At 40.4% G+C, this 21,288-nt stretch overlaps 1 protein-coding gene across 2 annotated transcripts; it reads left to right on the top strand.

Annotated features, from left to right (window-relative positions):
• The first annotated feature begins 1,529 nt into the window (after positions 1 to 1,529).
• SDSL (serine dehydratase like) lies at positions 1,530 to 20,332 on the top strand. 2 transcript variants are annotated; one of them, XM_066601966.1, is made up of 8 exons: positions 1,530 to 1,727; positions 4,233 to 4,393; positions 7,727 to 7,766; positions 9,443 to 9,582; positions 13,455 to 13,543; positions 13,754 to 13,984; positions 17,554 to 17,678; positions 19,348 to 20,332. In XM_066601966.1, the coding sequence occupies exons 2-8, from the start codon at positions 4,235 to 4,237 to the stop codon at positions 19,539 to 19,541; spliced, it is 978 nt and encodes a 325-aa protein (XP_066458063.1). In that variant the 5' UTR covers positions 1,530 to 1,727; positions 4,233 to 4,234; the 3' UTR covers positions 19,542 to 20,332. The 2 variants fall into 2 exon arrangements, with proteins under 2 accessions (XP_066458063.1, XP_066458064.1); XM_066601967.1 differs by having other exon boundaries at positions 4,230 to 4,393.
• The last annotated feature ends 956 nt before the right edge of the window (positions 20,333 to 21,288 follow it).

The following is a 21,288-nucleotide window of genomic DNA, read 5'->3' as shown; positions in this document are numbered from 1 at the left end:
TTAAAATGATGGCTAATTATTGCTGCTTCCAGAGGTTGCCATGAAATGCGTAGTGAGCTTATACAATTTGATCCAAATGTAACAAAGAAGTTCATGTTTATAAATACTGCTGAGAAGCAATAGATCAATGTATAATATGGGCAGGTCCTTTAATACAATGATGGCTAATTGATGTCTAGATTTTTTTTACTGTTTCATTTCATCCTCCCTTACAAAGCTTCATCTGTGCTAAAATTATAAGATATGTAATCAGAGAACTGAAAATTGCTCAAATGAAATGGTTACAGGGCAGAACAGCAGCATTGCTCAGGCAGTTGAATGTTTAAATGATGTCTTGCTACATTATTTACTTCTATTTGCATTAGATTTACATGCTGTCCTTCAGCATTGTACGTGTTGGTGTGCTAGAATAGCGCTAATAATACAGTTAAGTGCTTTGTAAGTGCCTATCTTTTTTCACTCATTTGTTTTTCGAGTTCATACGCACATTGTATGGCTTTTCTTTCCACTGTTCAGATTATAGATCTGATTTTCTGGTCATTTGCAAAGTGATACCAATACATTGTCTTAGAATAAACTCTTTATAAATAAAAAGCAATCATCGTTGCGTGCAGTTAAAATGTGCAGCAGCAGGTATCTGCATAATCAACGTACCCATCTTTATTCTGAGCCCCAAAATGGGTCTTGAAATGAAATGTATTTAACTGTACCTTGTTACATGGAGTGGATTATGATTGTTCTCAGTAAGAGAAACCAAGTAATCTTGTACATATGATACCTTTTAGTGGCTAACAAAAATGCATGATGTTGCAGCAAGCTTTTGGGATATCCCCTTTCTCAGGCTGTTTCATTCATTAGCCTGAGGAAGGGGATATCCCGAAAGCTTGCTGCAACATCATGAATTTTTGTTAGCTATTAAAAGGTATCATATCTACAAGATTACTTGGTTTCTCTTACTGAGAACAATCACATTTTACTCTACTGGCTAACACGGTCCGGAACTTTTTTTCACATTACATTGAGTGCATGGATCATGCAAATTATATCCTGCATACCTGAAACCTAAGACTTGTAGAACTGTAATTCTAAAACATGTACAGTATTCTACATAGGAAATACATCCGATTCCTAGCTAATCCTTACCAGAAGGACATACATGCAGAATGATTACTTTCCAGTGTATTATACAATTTTCTGCTAATCATAAGATCCTGACTCTGCAGAATAGAGATAAGGACTCGCCTACTAGGTGAAATGAGCACAAAAGTCCATGCAAAGACTGAATGACACAGAGATAGTGACACACTTGCTACATCAACAGCTACTATAGGATAGAATGCCAATGCAGCTCTTTTAGGAGCTCATGTGACCCAACATCATGAACAGTCTTTTCAAGCTGTGAAAACTAAAATATCCACAAGAATTACTCAGTGTGTTCTGTTTTAGCAGAACCAATGATCCATAATATAGGCATGAAGTGGATTGATTCGCTATGATTGTTCATTCATTTAGAAATCTAATAGCCGTTTTATATGCACATGAAATTAATCTATTGCTTATGATACGTCTTTTCATGCCCAATCTGAAAACAAATCCTCTGTTGTTTTAGTGACAAATACATTCCAGTGACCTAGAAGCTCCCTCCCTCCTCGCCGGCACACCCTTCTGGACCTTGACCAGGGGAACAAGCAAGAAGCTAGTCCCACAGACGGTGGTGAATAGCTCAGGTATGGTTAATGGCTTATTTCAATCATTCAAGGCAATTTTCTTTCACAAAGCAGAGGAAATAATAACCATGTAAAGTTAAAATCCATTGAAGTTCATATTCACATATTTCACATTACACTGAAATACAATGCATACTAATCATAGAATGTTCTGCCTGGTTTTCATACACATAAGATATATTCATTTAACTCAGTGGTACACAGTCTTGTCTGGAAGAGTTACTGACCAGAGAGTACATGGCATATAATATAATGCTATGCGACATAATTGTAGCAGTAGTGTTGTACTAGGTTAGAGGCCTTTTACAGGGGCAGATAAATAGTTCAGATCTCTGCAATCCAGCGAGAGTCTGAAAAATTGCTTTTAATTCATAGTCATTGTTACAAGGCTTGTATAAAAAGTCTGACTTTGGCTCAAAAGAATGCTGCCTTCCAATAGGTGGCGCTGTAGAGGTTTTATTCCATCTCCCTTATTTGCATATTACCCAGAGGAGCGTGCATGGCCATTTGAGTCTCCTTACTCACTGTCTAGGTGCTCTCCCTAAGGAGAAAAGATAGCGTTTCTAACCCCTGTCCTAGGCCTCTCACTAGCAAAGCCAGACTCCTACTGTACACTGATGAAGGGCAAAAACCCTGAAACAGCTGTATGTACATGGAGTCTGGCTTTGGTTTTAATTCTCCGTCACTGTTACAAGGCTTTTATAAAAAGTCTGACTTTGGCGCAAAGAAATGCTGCCTTCCAATAGGTGGCGCTGTAGAGGTTTTATTCCATCTTCCTTATTTGCATATTACCCAGAGGAGCGTGCATGGCCATTTGAGTCTCCTTACTCACTGTCTAGGTGCTCTCCCTAAGGAGAAAAGATAACGTTTCTGACCCCTGAATAATTGTCAAAACGCATGCACCAAATGAACGACAAACATTAATTTGTTCGCTTATTGTTTGTCATTCAGTTTCTGCAGGCATAAAAAACTAAACAGCGATCAGCGCCTGTAAACAGGCAGTCATTCGTCTATGAACGACTACGTGCTTCCTGTGCATTGAGACAGGTGGGCCAAAACTATACCCAGTCCGCTCTATCTCCATTCATTGAGTGATGATTGTTCCTGTCTAAAAGCACAGATCACTGAGATGATTTGTTGGGTATCTGTGCCCGACAGGTTGTCCCGTGTAAAAGGGCCCTTAGATATTCATATAGATACGAATTGTTGCCCATGTAAAATCTTTGCGTTATCACAGCACACAAAAATAATGACAACTTTACCTCTTTGACATCTGTAGGTTAATCTGTTTCTTGGGTATAAATGGCTGAAAATGAAAATGACAGATATCAGCAAAACAAATACAGCCAATAGTGTAGGGAAAGTGTATAACATTGACTATCTTGTTACAATGGCACCTTTCATTGGGTGAGATATATTAGGCAGTCAATGAGTAGCTAGTTATTGAAGTTGGTGTTGGTAGGAGAAAAAACAGAGTGTGAGCATTTGGGCAACTTTCACAAGGGTCAAATAAGGATGGCTAATCATTGGGTCAAAGCATCTCTAAAATAGCAGGTCTTGTAGAGTGTTCCTAGTATGCAGTGATTAGTACCTACCAAAAATGGATCAAGGAGGGACAAATGGTGAAGCGGCAACATGGCAATGGTTGATTAAGGCTCATTGATGCGCATAGGGAGAGAAGGCTAGCCCATCTCCTCCAGACCCACAGAGGAGCTACTATAGCACAAACCGCAGAGGAAATTAATGCTTGCTATGGCAGAAACGTATCATCACTGCACTGCATAACTGCAGACCGGTAAGAATGCCCATGCCACTTCCTTTCCAACGCTGAAAGCACCTACATTTGACATGAGCATCAGGACTGGGTCTCCCTGCCAACATTATGTAGAGTGACAGCTCTCTCCTTATATACAAATAGGGAAAGAACCGTTAATCTACGTGATACAAGCGGTGAGACGCCAGTGCGGCTCGCCCCTGTGACTCAGGGCTCAGCTCCAAGTCAAACTTCATTGCAGCCATTCAGAATAAAACATCTATGGGGGCATTGTGCATAGCTGCCCCAGGTTCATCTGCCCCATGGTTCAGGCATCATGAACCTGGTGACAGAATCCCTTTTATGGCTTTCGTTTTATGTTTAGATTCTACTATTTCTGTTTAAGATATACAGATATTTAGAAATCTATTTGCATCACAAACAAAAGGCCATATTCAGTGCTGTACACAATGTGAAGCACCTTTGAAGATATGTAAATGATATTACTACATGGGCAACTCTTTTAGTGGAGCTACAAGAACATGAGTGGAGTACGGGGTATTTAACTTGGTCTTCTCCATGTAGATGGTGGTGAGGTGAAATAACTTACCCTAGCTATGATGAGAATCAATACTAAATCTTAATGGAGAAGAGAGAAATGAAATCCTTAATCTAATGTCTCAGTAATAAGTTTCCAATCAATGCTACACAGTGTTCCTTATATGTTATAATACAGATATTTTTCACAGCAGTGATGGACCCCCAAGATGAAATCCCTTTTCACATTGTTAGTCCATTGAAGGAGAGTTTAGCTCTCTCCAAGCTGGCTGGTACCCAGGTACTAATGAAACTGGAGAACCTTCAACCAGTGGGGTCCTTCAAGATACGTGGCATAGGACACTACTGTCAGAAGGTAAGATGGTTGACAAATGTCTCATTCTGCTTCTGTTGTGGTATTTTGGTAACTCATGGTTTAAAAGAGTTGCCCCACAAAAAAATATTGCTTAGGACTAGAGATGAGCGAACACGTTCGGCCCCGCCCCTTTTTCGCCCGAATACCGAACTTTGCGAACACTTCAGTGTTTGGGCGAAAAAGTTCGGGGGCCGCCGTGGCAGCGCGGGGGGGTGCGGCGGGGAGTGGGGGGGAGAGGGAGAGAGAGAGGGCTCCCCCCTGTTCCCCGCTACTGCCGCCCGCGCCGCCGCGCATCTTCCCGCCCCCCAGCGGCACCCGGACCTTTACGCGCGAACACTGCAGTGTTCGGCAAAGCCGGTGTCCGGGTGCGGATGTGTCCGTAACGGACATGTTCGCTCATCTCTACTTAGGACCTATTCACACGAGAATATGTGAGTTTCGCCTGAAATTCTTGGGCACAACTCACATCAGACGGCACACGGACACCCGTCCATCTGCTGCCCGATACTCACGGGTCGTGGACATTGCATGTCCGATTCTGGTCCGTGGTATGAGCCAGAATAAGACTAGCTGCAAGTTTTTCACAGGGACCATCGGTCTATGTGGGAAAATACCCACGTGAACAGCCTAATTAGCTATAATAGGTCCATGTGCTGTCCGTGAAATATATGGACATCTTAGTGTTAAATCCAACCATAACACTGTGCAACAAATTTTTAGAAAATTTTCGTAACAGAAAGTAATTGATACGTTTCTGTAAAATTAAAACATGCCGATTCCACAGGTAAAACGGAATAATAGCAGCACGTCTCATTTTCAAGTAATTTAACCCCTTAGTGACCAAGCATTGTTTTCATTTAAAAAAATGATAACTCCTTTATTTATCCATCGACGTCGCTGTATGAGGGCTTGTTTTTTGCGGTACAAGTTGTAGTTTTCAATGATACTATTTAATGTACCATATAATGTACTAAAAAGCTTTTAAAAAGTTCTAAGTGGAGTAGAATGAAAAAAAAATTTCCACCATCTTTCGGTGCATCTCATTTCTACAACCCCCAAACTACAACAAAAATTACATGATAACTTTATTCTATGGGTCAGTGCGATTACTACAATACCAAACTTATGTATTTTTTTTATTTTTTTTGCTGTACTGCTTTTATTTTTTTTCAAAGACATTAAATTTTTTAAAATTTATTTTCTGCCGGTATCTTTTGCGCACAATAACTTTTTTATTTTTCTGTCCACATAGTTGTGCAAGTGCTCATTTCTTGGAGATAGAATGACCAAAAAAAGCGCATTTCTGGCATTCTTAATTTTTTTTCTTGGACGATGTTCACCGTGCAGAGTAAAAAATTAGTTACTTTGATAGATTGGACTTTTACGGACACAGCGATACTAAACATGTATTTTTGTTTTATGATTTTGATTCTTTTATTTAGTCTAACCAATGACCTGTAAAAACACAGTTCACTAATTACAACTTACTGGTAGATGATCTGCAGTGTTTACGCTGTGTGGAAACATACTCTATATGTTACATAAACCTACCCTTATAGTGTTCAGGCAGCGCATAGTGTATAACAGTGATTGCAAAATAGTTGTGCCATAACTTTTGTTCTTTTTATTAAGCAAGGTTCGTGACAAGCCTACTGGATGTATAGGCATATTTCTAAAAAATACAATACAACGGCAATTGGATTACATTATTCCCCATAATTGTAAAACTTCCCGTGGCCAAAAAAAACGCATATCATATTTGAATTCAGCGCACTAAAGTTACTATAAGCCGCCTATCTGTTACAAAAATTGTGTTGCACAATGTAATTCTAAACCTTTTTTGTATTTACACTTTTTTAAAAATGTATCTAACCCCAGATATTCCAAGACTAATGTTAGAATAGCGTTACCTGCTGTTTCTGTTCTGTGTCCCCCTCAGTAAGGCTGAGCTTACACGGGGCGTAAATCCCACAGAAATCTGACGGAATGTCCGCAGTGGGACCACACAGAAATGCTGCAAGATTTCCGCAGCACAATGGCAGCTTCAAAACCTGCACTGTTCAGCGTAGCTTTGAAGCGGCTTGTCCGCCTGTAATCCGCTGCGGCCATCTATCCCCATAGAGAGGAGAGAGCCGGCAGCGGAAATGGCACTATAATTGACATGCTGCGGATTTGAATTCTGCGCGGCATGTCAGTTTCAGCTCGGCATGGCCGCAACAGACTATCCGCAGCATGTGGAGGGGATTTTTGCAAATCTCATCCACTTTGCTGCTTAGTCCTGGGCTTAAGATTGACGGTGGAATTTCCGTGTAGATAGTTTACGCAGAAATTCTCCAGCAATTCCGCCCTGCGTGGACCCAGCCTAATTGTTCGAAGGTTATGCTCAGTCTTGCTACTCTCTGCTCCACTGGGTATGTGGAGGGATCCCTGATGTAGTGAGTAGTTATTTCTGAAGTTTCTGCATCTTCTATTATGTCAAAGATAAGAGAGTCAAACTGCAAAGAAGCAAGACTGTGCTGGAACAGAAAGGCTCTTCAATAGAAAGAGCAGGTGGCCTATTCTAGCATTAGTATGGGAATAGCATTACTATGGGGATAGAAACATATGTTAATAACTGTAAATACAAAAACTGTTTATAATAATAGGCTGGATTTAAATGTAAACTGTATGTATATTTTTCATTGGACAGACCCTTTAAAAAGATTACCTGAAAGTAGAAATAGGGGTCTAATTTTTCTGTGAAATAGCACCACTCTTGTTTACAGAGTTTACAAGCCTGTTACATGATGGTGTTATGTATCCCTGTATGTTTTACACACAGAGAGCAGAATCTGCAGTTCTCTGTGTCCCAGTATATAGAACACAGCACAGAAGCCAGGCTCCCCCTACCAGCCCTGAGAAGATTGAGAATTAAATGTACATCCTACAGGGGAGGAAAATGGGAAAAATACAGAACACAAGTAATATAATGGGCAGAAATAGTGTTATTGTTCATGTACACATATGGCAGCTCATTCTGAAAAGTCATCTTATATGTTAGGTATGTTTTAATAGCAGCAAGCAGAGTTTTAGAAACTGTGAGGAATTGCTTTTGATTTGCTAAATCAGGAATACAGGTGATACAGTACACGGTGACATATTGTACTTAGATACATTATATTTGCTAGAATTACATGAGATGCAAAGAAATACTGTATATTATATGCTCATACCTATTGTAATAAATAAGCATATGGTATAAATGCTCCATATACTGTGCATTTTATATACTGCTCCATTCACTGGAAAAGGAAACACTGTTGCCTCATTTCAGTCTTTTTTTTTCTTCTGCAGTTGGCAAAAAAGGGATGCAAGAAATTTGTCTGCTCTTCAGGTACCCAAAATAACATTTCTATATACTCATACTCACATTGTCCGAAAAAATCTCTCCCCTAAAAGGAGTTGTCCGAATTAAATGAAACTTTCTATCTGTGATTGTTACACTGACATAACAAGTGATTACAATATTAGAGCAAAAGGATAATTTATTGTGGAAAACTGATCCCTTGAAGGGAGGCTCTAGTACCCTGTTGTACCGCCTCTAGTTTGGATACAAGATGTGCTACGGGCAGACATGGAGGCTCTAGTACCCTGTTGTACTGCGTCTAGCTTAGATACAAGATGTGCTACGGGCGGGCATGGAGGCTCTAGTATCCCGTTGTACCGCTTCTAGCTTGGATACAAGATGTGATACGGGCAGGCATAGAAGCTCTAGGACCCAGTTGGATTGCCTCTAGTTTGGATACAAGATGTGATATGGGTGGGCATGGAGGCTCTAGTACCCTGTTGTACCGCCTCTGGCTTGGATACAAGATGTGATATGGGTGGGCATGGAGGCATACAGGTTCTGTATGGTATCCTGCTGCATATCAGTCCACATTTTCTGTAACTGAGTCTCTAGGTTTTTCAAACTTGTAGGCTGTCAAAGTTGGCATCCCAGATGGTCCCATACATGTTCTATTGACGATAAAGCTGATGACTGGCAAGCCACGGAAGTGCAGCAATGTTGTAGAGACATTCCTGTGACCCCCCCCCCCCATCCCCCCCCTTGTGTGTGCGGCTGAGCATTCTTCGGCTGGAAAATACCTCTTGGAGGCCGCCATGAGAGGAACACGTGTCTGGAGGATGTCCTAAACATATTATCCCTTGTACCACCACCAGGGGTGACCGACTGTTGTATGTAATGGACTCCCAAATCATCACACTAGTAGTGTGGGCTCCACAGCAAAGGCTGGATTGAGGTGCTTACCCCTATGTCTCCAGACACGAACATGGCTATCGTCCGTGTCCAAACTAAAGCTGGATTTATGAATCGAGTTCCACTCCGCAGTAGTCTAGTTTTGTCAGTCACAACACCACTGTAAGCGGAGGCAACAGTGGGTGTCAAAGGCAGTAAACATACCGGGTGCTGTGATTACCTGGAAATGGTTCAGAGAGACACAAGGACCTGTAATGATGGTGTCACCTGTCTCTGGATGGCAGACAACAAAACAATTGGAGCTGCTCATGCTTGGTGGAACGATTAGACGATCTTCTCTACTGGTGGTCTGTCAAGGGTGTCCTGAGCCCAGTCACCTTTTGAATGTGCTCTTGTGCATCCACTGGTCTCAACAATCTGGCCAGAATGGTCATCAATACGAGCATCCAGCTTCTCGCATTCCAATAATGCGTCCACTTTCAAACTTAAACTGGGTGATATCTCTTTGATTGTCTTGTAGAGGCTTCTAGTGGTCAACAAGCTCTACACAAGTGGAAAAAGGGGTCCACTGCACACAAGAAGCCTCTGAGAAACTTTTTATAGGCCAAGGGGGGAACCACTTTTAGGGCCTCAGGTGTCAGGACCGTTCATCTAATCATTTGTATATCTGCTTGAGATGTAACTGTATGCTGCGTTTTGCAGCAAAGAGACAACTACTTCTCGGTTCTTGATTTTTTTTTTTGACAAAGAGTGTAATATAATATATGATATAATTGTGATATGTTCTGGACAATGCTTTTGCTTTATCCTAGGTGGGAATGCTGGATTAGCAGCAGCCTATGCCTGTAGTAAACTGGGGCTGCTCTCCACTATTGTAGTCCCAGAATGTACCCCTCAAAAAATCATACATAAACTGCAAGAACTGGAAGCAGAAGTGGTGGTAACTGGAAAGGTGAGCAAATGATTAGAAACTGAGAAATGTGCCTAGTAAAGGTACAAAACAATCACCCACACTTATCAGAAGCTTTATTTTAGTCAATAGCTAGTTTTATCTATTTAACCTATGTTGACAGATTTATGATTGCATTTGCCTCCTTTGATAAAACTGTCACAACATATATGATTGCCATTAAGTTTCACACTGGCTAAAATTACTTTTTCTATGCCAAGATCTGTGGGAAGTAGAGATACAACCTTATTTGTGACTTCTTTTTAAAAAAGAAGCATTTTATAAATGTATCTAAATCCTCTTTAGGCAGCAAACCACAACCACTTTTAACTTTACAAACTGACTGCATGAAACAAATGCCTCTAAATTCTGGAATATATTGTCAAGAAATGTGTCCCACAGCAGATAAAACACTATTTTGGAGTAAAATGCTTCAAGAAAGGCGCAAATGCATTGATAAATGTGGGCCGATGTGCAGTGATAACAGGGAAGAAAAAGTTCTGAAATATGAACACAACAACTATATTTATAAATATTGTATATCTCAAACATCAAGGAGTTGTAATAACTGTAGCAACTCTTCTTCGAAAGAAGTTATTCTGTTGATCTGCTGACTTTCACGGGTCTGGCTTCTCTAAGTTCTGTTGATCAGCTTTTACAGTCTGGGAAAGCTATACGTGGAAATGTACATACTAAATGTAGTCCATTCAAATGTAAAGGCATACCACTTAGTCTTCACACATCAGGCCCACCAGAGTGGAGCTGCACCTTGCAGTGGATCTTTACTATAGTTAAGAGATGGGAGTCCTCTCTGTGCTCTTCTAACTAGTATTGAGTGAATCAAAACAGTTAAAACCTGACCAGGTTGAATTTTGCTAAAAGTTTGGTGTGAACCTGAAACTTTGGTGGTGCACCTCAGCCAAACTTGCTAAAATTCCTTCTCCTCCTCCCATTATACAGGGCTTTTATGGCCCTTAGACAGTGTTATGCACCAATTTTAGGAGTATTGAAGTAATTCGGTTTGGATCAAACTAATTCAGATGAAACCAAACTTTTTGCCCCAATTTGTCGAATCGGCCAAACCGAACTTTTGAAACATTCACTGAACACTAATCGTAAATCCCATCCAAAATATGCATCAGTGTTTGGAAATTTCCTTGTTACCGCACTCCATTTCTGGTAAGCCTCACTTCATTTAAGATTTTATAATTATGTCAATCTTAACACAGTAACATGGTATGTAAGGCTGATAAAATACATATTTCTATCCAGTTCAGCCTATTAACCCCCAATGTTGATCCAGAGGAAGGCAAAAAAACTACAATGAGGTAGAAGCCAATTTTCGCCATTTAAGGGGAAAAAATCCTTCCTGACTCTACTCTGGCAATCAGAATTTTCCCTGGATCACCAACCCTTTTGAAGTTATTAATGATTGCAGCATATAATATTGTATCACTCAAGAAAGACGTCTAGGCCTCTCTTTAACTCTTTTATCAAATTTGCCATCACCACGTCCTTAGGCAGAGAGGACGAAATTGAAAACAGCAGAATACAGCAGGTAGCAGTGCGGCATTCCGGTATGGCATATTCCAAAACACTGTTGCAGAATATTAAGTGCAGTTTGAAAGGTACCTAAAGCTGCTTCTCAGCCCTCCCTTAGCTTGCTCTCCTGAGCAAAACAAGCAAGCTGTGAGGGGGTACATTACATTGCAAGGGATTTGTGAGAAACGACCACTCAGGTGCTTTCTGCAGTGAGGGGAAGAAATCAGCAGATTTGTAAGTTCTTGCGAGTCTCCCACACAGGGGAGTGCAGTCTATGGAAAGCTTATATGTTTATTACAGTCAATTTAAGTCATAAGTAGTAAAATAAATAAACCTGTATTTTTGCAGAGGGCTGTATGATGGTGTTGGGAGATGTGGAAAAATGCTGATCATCAATGCTGATGAACAACTGCCTTTTTACATACATCAATGCTGCATGCAAAAACTGAACGAGAAGTGAACCAATTCTCGTTTGTCGTTCAGCCGGAACGTGTTTTTACACTGAATGATTTATCGGCCGTGTAAAAGTGCCCTAAGTGCATGACAAGGAAGACAACTCAAAAAAAGCAGATAAATGCAGGGACTTCTTTTCTGCAGGGACTTAGTAAGATATGCGTGTGTATTGATCTGTCATGCATAAAGGTTTTCATAGCCTTTGTATTGTGAAGGTAACTTATGCGTAGTGTAAAACACATAATTCTTTCTATGTCATCACAATTCACAAAGCAGCGGGTCAGAAGTGGAAAAATACAATTTATAATAATGAATTGTTCTTACAAATCTCCTTGCATTCATAATCGTGCTTCTAGATATTTTGGCATTCTTCTTTGTTTGTGTAATGAATGTCTTTTCAAGGATTATTTTCCTTACAATTTGTATAAAAGTTCTCTATTCTTACGCAGCCATTTACCAAATGCATGTGCACCAGGCTGCAACCTTTCTATGATTCACTATGAAATGTTTGTTGCATTTTGATTGGATTGACGGGGTGATGTAGCTTGTGCTCAGCTCCTGGCAAGTGCTAGAAATTTTGCTATATAAAGTAAGCAATAAGGGCTCAGTCACACGGGCGCATGGGCACCCGTACAGCGGTGCCGATGCGCCCGTGTGACTGACAGTTAAAAGACGGCCATACCTGAAGATGAAGCCGGTCACATGTTCTTCCTCCTGGCACTGCAAAGAGACGTCCGTCTTCAGGTACGGCCGTCTGCTGGCTGCAGTAACACGGGCGCCGATGCGCCCTAATAAAGTTCTTGGAAACATCATGTGAGTGTTTCACATTGTATTCTTCTCCGATGCATTGTTCATATATTTGGCATACCTGATTGATACAGCTACGATACATTTTGAGTATCACCTAAATTAAGCGATTACTCAAACCGTATTGTTGATACAGACTTGGGGTGCTTTTAGACAGAATGATAATCGGTCAAAAAAATCATTCAACCAAGCGAAAGTGACTGATAATCGTTTAGTCTAAACGCGAGACGACTACTGAACGGCGATCGAGAATCATTCGCTTTTCACTTGTCGTTCATTTTATTCAATCATCATTGGCTCCTTCACTTATTGTTCGGTTTGAGCAGCGCCCATTCAGTCGTTCCCATTCACTCAAACAGCAAATGTGAAAGACTGAACAAATCTGAATGATTTCTCGTTTGCACAAGCCAATGATGTATCTGCCTGTCTAAACAGGTTGCACGAGCGAACGAGCTCTGACGTCATTCGCTCGTTCAAACAATAAATCGGTTCATTTAACCCCTTCCAATCCACTGCCTGACATCTGAAGACATTATGATTTAAGGCTGTACAGCTCTGATGTTGGAAGACGTCTGTCGAGGTTCCCTTACTGTATATTGCCAGCCTCTTTGCTGTTGGAGCCTATCCAACGTGTCACCTCATGCAGTACTGACTTTAGCCAGCATATAGCGCGGTTGTATAACGGCAGAAAAAGAGTAAGCCCCTAGGAAAACCAGGATACAAAATGGATTGGAAAAGGTTAAAAGTTCCCTAACACATTATTTGCTAACTAGTATAATAATTTTCAGCAATACAGTTAGTAATCATCTTAACTGTTTTAAATGAGTTTGCCCTATGTTGGACCTAATCAGCTCAATTTTGGCTCGTTCGTATATTCTTCTGTTTCTTTGCTTGGTGACTTTGCCACTTCTTATTCAATTTCTTGAGTGCCATCATAATACTCTGAAGCTGAGCATAATAAAGTGATATCCCAAATATGACAGCGACTGCTATATGCAAGTCCAAGACATGTCTGAAATCTAACGATCATGCATAACCTCTATGGTTTATATAATAAAATGAATCTCCAACAGGTTTGGGATGATGCTGATGCGTATGCTCATCGCTTGACTGAAGCACCAGGCTCAGTATATATCTCTCCATTTAACCACCCTCTGCTTTGGTAAGTACAGTGAAAGAGAGTAGCTCAATATCCCCAGGCTCTCTGCAGTAGGTCCATGCATATTACATTATTGCTATATGATGGTAGATAATAAAGATGTGCCGCACTAAAGCCAACAATTTGCTGGAAATGTTATAAAAAATTAAAAAAGGAGAACAATAGGCTGCAAAAATCTTTTTTCATTGTCTTGTATCCTACCACTTTTTTCAGGGAAGGCCACTCCAGCCTTATACTTGAACTGAAAGCTTCTCTTGGGAATCAAAAACCAGGAGCTCTTGTGGTTGCAGTTGGAGGTGGAGGCCTCCTGGCTGGTTTGGTTGAAGGAATTGTCAAGGTGGGCTGGTCTGAGGTGCCCATTATTGCCATGGAGACATCGGGTGCTCATTGTCTTAATGCAGCCCTCCAGGCTGGGAAATCTGTGACACTACCAGACATTACTAGGTGAGATATCACTATAGGCAGATATTTCTTATCATTTTTAAAATTCCTGTTTTCTATTATTGAATAGGGACATTCTTGTTAATATCCAGACGCTGAAAAGCTGAAGTCATATCGTCAGACTATTGTTTCCAGTCTAGGTAATCCTCTTTATGTGAAAGTGAACCTGTCTACAGCACCGTAAACTAACTTATGGGGCTGTTAGGTGATTTGACAGGGAGTTTGATGATGTTTTTTAAAAATTTTTTATAGTGACCCACTTCCTGGTTTCCACGGTGCAAACCACTGAAGTCCGCGCTGCAAACGAAAATTTGACTCCTTTCATATTTTCATGTGTTCTCCCACAGACTTCTATAGCAGAGCATATGCACTGGACTTTGAAAAGAGTCAGATTTTCATCCGGTCCATGGACTTTAGTGGCAGGCAAACAATGGGAACCGGGTGAGTATAAAAAAATACAGCACGTGGCTTCCTGTCACCTCACCTAGCAGCACGCTAAGTTAATTTATGGTGCTTTAGGCAGGTGACAGGTTCCCTTTAAACACACCAGCAGAACAAAAACTTTCCTATTCTGATAGTTTGTTACAATTTATTGGTTTAGATTAATTGTAGCAGCTTGGCTTTTCAGCTCACAGATTGATTATTGTATAATGACAAGGTTATGTAAAGAGGTTGTCTACTGTAGACAACCCCATTTCATATGCACACTCTCCCTGCCCTGCTGCTACCGCAAATGCCCTCTTAGTACCTCTACCTTTGTACTAGTGACCCCAGAAAGTAATAATGCCCACTGTGTGGCCCCACAAAGTAGTAACACTGTCTCTTCTGTGTCTCCATAAAGTAGTAATATTGGCCTCTCTATGGCCCCACATAGTAAAAATGCCTACTCTGTGCCCCCACAAAGTGGCAGTATCCCTCTATGGGGCCTCAAAGTATAGCACCTCTTCTATGGCCCCATAAATTTATAATGCCTTCTACAGGCCCCACAAAGAACTAGTGCCTCCTCTGTGACCCCTTAATGTTATAATGCTCCTTATTTGCCCCCCACAGTCTACAGCCTGGTCAGTTGCAGGGCAATGCTCATAACTCACACTACTGCTGGGCACTGTATGGCTCTGTGCAGAACATAGCTGGACTCCAAGCCCATCTCCTGCTAATAGCACAGACTGTACTGGGATCAGCAGATGGGGGAAGAGTCAGACTATGCTCTTCACTAAGCAAAGTGGTGTCCGACAGTACTTTGGGTTAAGATGGGCCCAGCATGTCATCAGGTAGATTAAGAGCATTAGATTTCAGACACCCATGGCCCATTGGCTCCATAGCAGCTGCATGGTCTACAAGCATTGGTGGCATTCTATTGTATAGGGGGTCCTGGCAGTAGGGAACACTGTAATTAGCTAATCATCAGTCAGGAAATGTTTAATGTGAATAGGGTTTATTCAAAGAGGCAACTACAGGCAATGTTTTGATTGACATATTATAATGCTGTGATATCGCACTGAAGTATGCTTGTACACACTCTGTGTGCTGCCATTTCTATATCCTTTGGGTGCAGTATGGACACTGCATTAATGTTTAAAAATCCATTGTTAAGCCCTCATATGGGAACCATATAAGTATAGTTTACTCCACTTAACCCCAGCAAAGGAGAAAAATACATGGGAACTGATATGACACTAACATCATATGAATTCATAGAAAAGTACATGGAACTCATACAGTATGTGTTCAGAATACCATATAGAAAATATAATGCCATGTGTAGTAGCGCTAACCATTTAGTGATTTTTTTACGTGGTCTTGTGGATGAGTCCTAAATATGTAAATGATTTGTTTGCCTTTAAACTATAGAGTACAACATTGATGGCCTTTGTGGAGGTGCAATATCTATATACATAAAGGTGAAAGGCCTTACTGACTGACTCACTCACCACTAATTCTCTAACGTCCCGGTGTCGTATAAACATGAAATTTGGCAGGAGCATTCTTTAGGTCCTAAAAAGTAAAGGGGTCACAATTCGATTATTCAATTCTAATTGCAAAAGTATTTGCACCCCTATGTAATGTAACTTTCTGGTGTCATACAAGCGTTAAATTTGGCACAAGCATTCTTTAGGTCCTAAATAGTAAAAGTAAAGGGGTTACAATATGATTATTCAATGCTAAGTGCAAAAGTGTAATGTACCTAATCTAATTCTCTAACTCTCCGTGTCGTATAAGCGTGAAATTTGGCACAAGCATTCTTTGGGTCCTAAATAAGAAAAGTAATGAGGTCACAACTCGATTATCAATGCTAATTGCAAAAGTAAGTGCACCCTTATATAATGTAACTTCTCGGTGACATACAAGTGTGAAAATTAGCACTACCATTCTTTAGGTCCTAAATAGCAAAAGTAAAGGGATCACAACTCAAATATTCAATGCTAATTGCAAAAGTAAGTGCACCCCTATGTAATGTAACTTTCCGATGTGGTACAAGCGGGAAATTTGGCACGAGCATTCTTTAGGTTCTAAATGAGGAGAATGGAAGGAGTGGCACATTCTGCAGAGAGACATCAGTACATGCAGCCTCAGGAGAATCTAACGCTCCTGTATGTATATACATATCTTATTCCTCGGTTCCTCTAAAGTAACCTTGACTTCATAAATTTTTCCGTGCGAACAACACGTAAACCCCTGTACCAAATTAACTGGATTTAAAGTCAGGTATATCAGCTAATCACTAATAAAGTTGAATTTAGAAAATACTGTAGTCTGTTACCAGTCACAACATGGTGGTCCATAGTGTAATATATGGCATACATTTTTCATAACTACTGGAAATGTCATGGTTGGGTAATAACTAGATTAAATGAAAGAAAATGTTATTTCTGCCAAGTAATTTCCAGTTGGAGAAATAGATAACAGGAACATGTGTAATGTGAGTGTGAACTGAGCCTTATTGATAGATCAGGAAGGAAGGTGACCCAGGTTCTTATGGACCATAAATCCCAAGAGACGATTGCCAATATCTTTTTTATTGCAAACCACAATGCTTAAACTCGCACTGCAGAAAATACTATATTTAGAGAAAATTTTGGCCGTCATGTTTTCCAGATAAAGAGTAATATTTAAACCGAAAAGAAAAAGGACCACAGTCAATGGAGCATGTACCAGAATCGGATTCATACTGATGGGTGTACTCTGGAGATACAAGCAAATAATTGCAGTTTGTAGTATTTTCTTTTAATGCTCATTCCACTGACCAAATGGACACTAAGCATAGAATAGCAAGCTCACCTGTCTTTCACTGAGAAGAAAAGTACCTGTAATTACAGTCCCTCTTCAAGCTGCAATTTACTGGGGTTATTAAGACCCAGTTTGTGCCTGACAGCTCCTTGCTCACAATCAGATTGGACTGTTCAATTAACTGTGACAATCTGACACTTCTGAAGTGAGAACTGTCCCTTTATCCTGGGCGCTCACACATGGGTAGGTTAGAGGCAGTCAGCTGCGCTCTCTCCTCCATAGGTTTGTGTAGCGGTTTCTATTATTCGCCTTATAATAATGTTTAACATGTCTGTTTCTTACAGCATTGCAAAGTGTCTAGGTGCAAAAACAGTATGTGACAGAGCACTGGAGTGTGCAAGAAAATACAAAGTCATCTCTGTGACTGTGGATGACAGAGATGCAGTGCAGGCAGTTGAGATGTTCTTGGGTAGGTAGAAACAGTATTGCTATCCTTTACTACGCTTATAAAGTTCAACTTTTCCTGCTTTATTTATTAATCTGTAACTTCAGTCTTGTACACCACATTCTGTCTCAGAGGAACGCCTTGGCCTGTTTGAAGAATCTGCAACAGGAACCCCACCTACTATGTGCCACTTATAATACTGATGTCTTATTGTATGGTATAGGTGCCTTAAGGCCCCCTGATGGCACCAGGGTCTGGATACAAATGCTACCCTATAGTTGCACCCCTATAGTTGAACTGCACCCATATAGCTGCGCCCTTGTTATGCCTAGATCCAATATTATCTTATTTTCTAGCATGCGGAACTATTTAAAGTTTAAGTTCACATTGGCGGCACTATCCAGTGTATGTCCTACTTTTTATTTTCAAAGATAGCAGTTTTTATCTATACTATCTTCAGTTTTTGTGGATTTGGGAAAAGCATGGCAAATAAAACTAGGATATTTTGTACTAGCTAATAGGAAAAACAGGGTAGGTTCATAAAAGGCAGTTTGTTGCAGTTTTTGATGCCTTTTATAGCCTTAGATTTAATCTGGACTGAATCCAAAAAGTTGGCACAAATGTAGCTTCTGGAAACCCCAGTGATCTGCAGCTATTGCAGTAGGTCAGACAATTGTTATTGTGTGGCATCCACTCACATGATGAGTAACAAGCAGTTCTGCTTTGAATCCTTAGCAGAGAATTTCTCTCTATGACAGCTCTATTAGAGATGAGCGAGCGTACTCGGTTTGGGTGTTTTTGCACTCAAGCAGCGCTTTTTCCGAGTAACTGACTACTCGGACGAAAAGATTCGGGGGGCGCCGAGGGTGAGCGGGGGGTTGCAGAGGGGAGTGGGGGGGGGGGGGAGAGAGCTCCCCCCTGTTCCCCACTGCTACCCCCTGCTCCACCACGCCGCCCCCCCCCCCCCCCCCGGCGCCCCCTGAATCTTTCGTCCGAGTAGTCAGTTACTCGGAAAAAGCGGTGCTCGAGTGCAAAAACACCCGAACCAAGTACGCTCGCTCATCTCTAATCTCTATGCCTTAAAAAGGCATATGGACAGTAGTTGCATTCTGAGGTAACCCTTTTAATTGTACTAACACATTTGTTTGTGAGAAAATGACATTTCTATAAATATAAAAAACTTCTATAAAAATGAACTAATAAATTGTCTTCTCTCATTTCCAGCTTCTCTCCAGCTACTCCTATCCTCTGGCGTGCTATTCTTCATCCTATTATATTCGCTGCTGCCTTTAAACTCTTTAAACAATCTTTCAAATCCCACCTCTTTAAAATTGGCCATCCATCTTCATTTCCATCCTAATTCCTCCTTACAATTAGACAAGTCTCAAACCACCCGTCTCTATCTTATCTTTTGAGTCAAGCGTTCTCTTTCCTCTTAGATCTCAGGCTCTTTTGGTCAGGGCTTTCTTCTCCTACAATGTATATTTTCCTCACACATGAAGACCCATGTCTCTAATATGTATAATGGAGGGTAATATGTTGAAGCTCGATAAATAATGGATAATAAAATCTCACTGCCTTTTTATCTGTTTATGTTCTGTTTTTATACATTGTGTTACACTTTGTGTATTTCATTGTACCAGTCTAGTACTTGTATCTACACTCGCCTCAATGCTACTCTTTTCTATTACAGAGGATGAACTGATGTTAGTAGAAGCTGCCTGTGGAGCTGCCCTTGCTGCAGTATATTCAGGACACATCCAGCGCTTGCAAAAGGAGGGCAAGTTGGAACAGTTAGTAGGGCCGTTGATAATGATAGTTTGTGGTGGAAGTTCAATAAGTCTATCTGAACTTCAAAATTTCAAATCCCAGCTGGGAATGGTTTAATCCGCCTGAATAAAGTCATGTGAATTATTAACACTTGCAGAGATTCAACTAACTGAGTATACATGGTCTTTCCACTGGAGGGAGTCCAGAGACCAACGATTACCTTCTGCATTGATGAGAACAGAATGTTTGCAAGATTTCTATTAACCTTTGTCCTCAGTTCTAGCTATTGATCTATACAACACTCTTGCATTTTCTCTATAGCTTCTGGTCTTTTCATTTTTCTCCTCCAAGACTTACCAGTTTCTTAGCCCTCTGCTTCTGTCTTCCCTTGCCTCTACTGATGAATTTCCTTATAGCTTGAGTCCTCTTACAGATTCTCTTTGGGATCAGACCTCTATAAATCATAACTCTCTAGCCAATATCTTATGTAAAAATGTACCTCGGGGCTGGGAAATCCTATTACCAGAAGCACCATTAATTATTGCAAGTCAGCTTTTCCACCAGCTGTAATATGTTATCTACAGCCCCTTTAGCCCAGGCAGTGGCCGTCCCCACTCAAACGGCTGGAGGGGTGCAGAAAATGTTTTGAAAGAAATCAATATTTAAGCCACCAATATGCAGTATTTATCTATATATCTATCTATCTATCTCCTAATCTATCTATCTATCTCCTAATCTATCTATCTCCTAATCTATCTATCTATCTACCTACCTACCTACCTACACCTTTGATGAAGGGATCACATTTTAGAATAATATAGCAATGACTTGGAATGACATTTCAAGATATTTGCATCAACTGTAATATATGAAAGTATCTCAGATTTCTGTAAAGTGACTTGTTAAGAGGTAGCAACAATAAAGATTATTGGTTTTTTTTACTATTCATCTTTACATCCCCCTAAAATCTATCCAGAGGGGTTGTACATGATAAGAAAAAAGTGACTGCTTTATTTGTCACAAACCGCCATTCTTGTCCATGAATGGGGATGATCTGCAATACCAGATACCGTCTATGGAAAAGAGTGACATTGTTTCTGTAGATAAACTCAGGCTGCTTTGTAACCCTGGACAACCATTTAAGTCTCTGTCTTAAAGAAGAATGTTGAGTCTAAATGCGTATTGCAGATCTATTTATTTTAAACTAAAACAATGTGGTGCAGTGCAGTAATACTGTAAAATAATGCAATGTCCCCAGATTCACAGGCTAAATAAAACACAGTTGCGCAGGTCAACTTTTCTTGGACATCTTCCTCTTTGCTACTGTTCTTGTGGACAGGATGACATCATATGCCTTTGTAAAAAAAATGGAAACCAAATGTCTGGTCCATAAGTGATGGCAAGCTTGACTTCGCAGTTGTGTTCTTACTCCAACATTCTAATCTTAGAAGCCGTACTACAAGTAGTAGCCGCCTTTGTGTGACTCTAATAATGTATGTCATACAATAGCTGAAAGGAAGAAGTGTAGCTGCTAATTCAGTCTACATTTAGTATTTCTATAAATATTATAATTAAACATAGAATTGCCACACAGTAATAGTAAATTAGTAGCATATACTTTAGAAGGTTGAAAAAAAAGACATGTCCATCCAGTTCAGCCTGTATCCTGCAATGTTGATCCAGAGGAAGGCAAACATTCCAGTGAGATAGAAACCAATTATTTTCATTTTATGGAGAAAAATTCCTTCCTGGCTCTAAAACTGCCAGTCAGAATAAATCCCAGGATCAACAACCCTTCTGAAGTAATCAGTGACTATAACATGTAATATTGTAGTGGTCAAGAAAAGCATCCCATCCAGGACCC

This window comes from Eleutherodactylus coqui, chromosome 5, assembly GCF_035609145.1.
Source record: "Eleutherodactylus coqui strain aEleCoq1 chromosome 5, aEleCoq1.hap1, whole genome shotgun sequence".
NCBI lineage: Eukaryota > Metazoa > Chordata > Amphibia > Anura > Eleutherodactylidae > Eleutherodactylus > Eleutherodactylus coqui.
The sequence above is the reverse complement of the archived record's forward strand: the minus strand, read 5'-3'. Positions and strand labels throughout refer to the sequence as shown.

Coding starts and splice junctions, on each gene's coding strand:
- SDSL (XM_066601966.1), top strand. CDS start 4,235: ATGGACCCCCAAGATGAAATCCCTTTTCACATTGTTAGTCCATTGAAG. Junction 7,767..9,442: donor GAAATTTGTCTGCTCTTCAG/GTACCCAAAATA, acceptor GCTTTATCCTAG/GTGGGAATGCTGGATTAGCA. Junction 9,583..13,454: donor AAGTGGTGGTAACTGGAAAG/GTGAGCAAATGA, acceptor AATCTCCAACAG/GTTTGGGATGATGCTGATGC.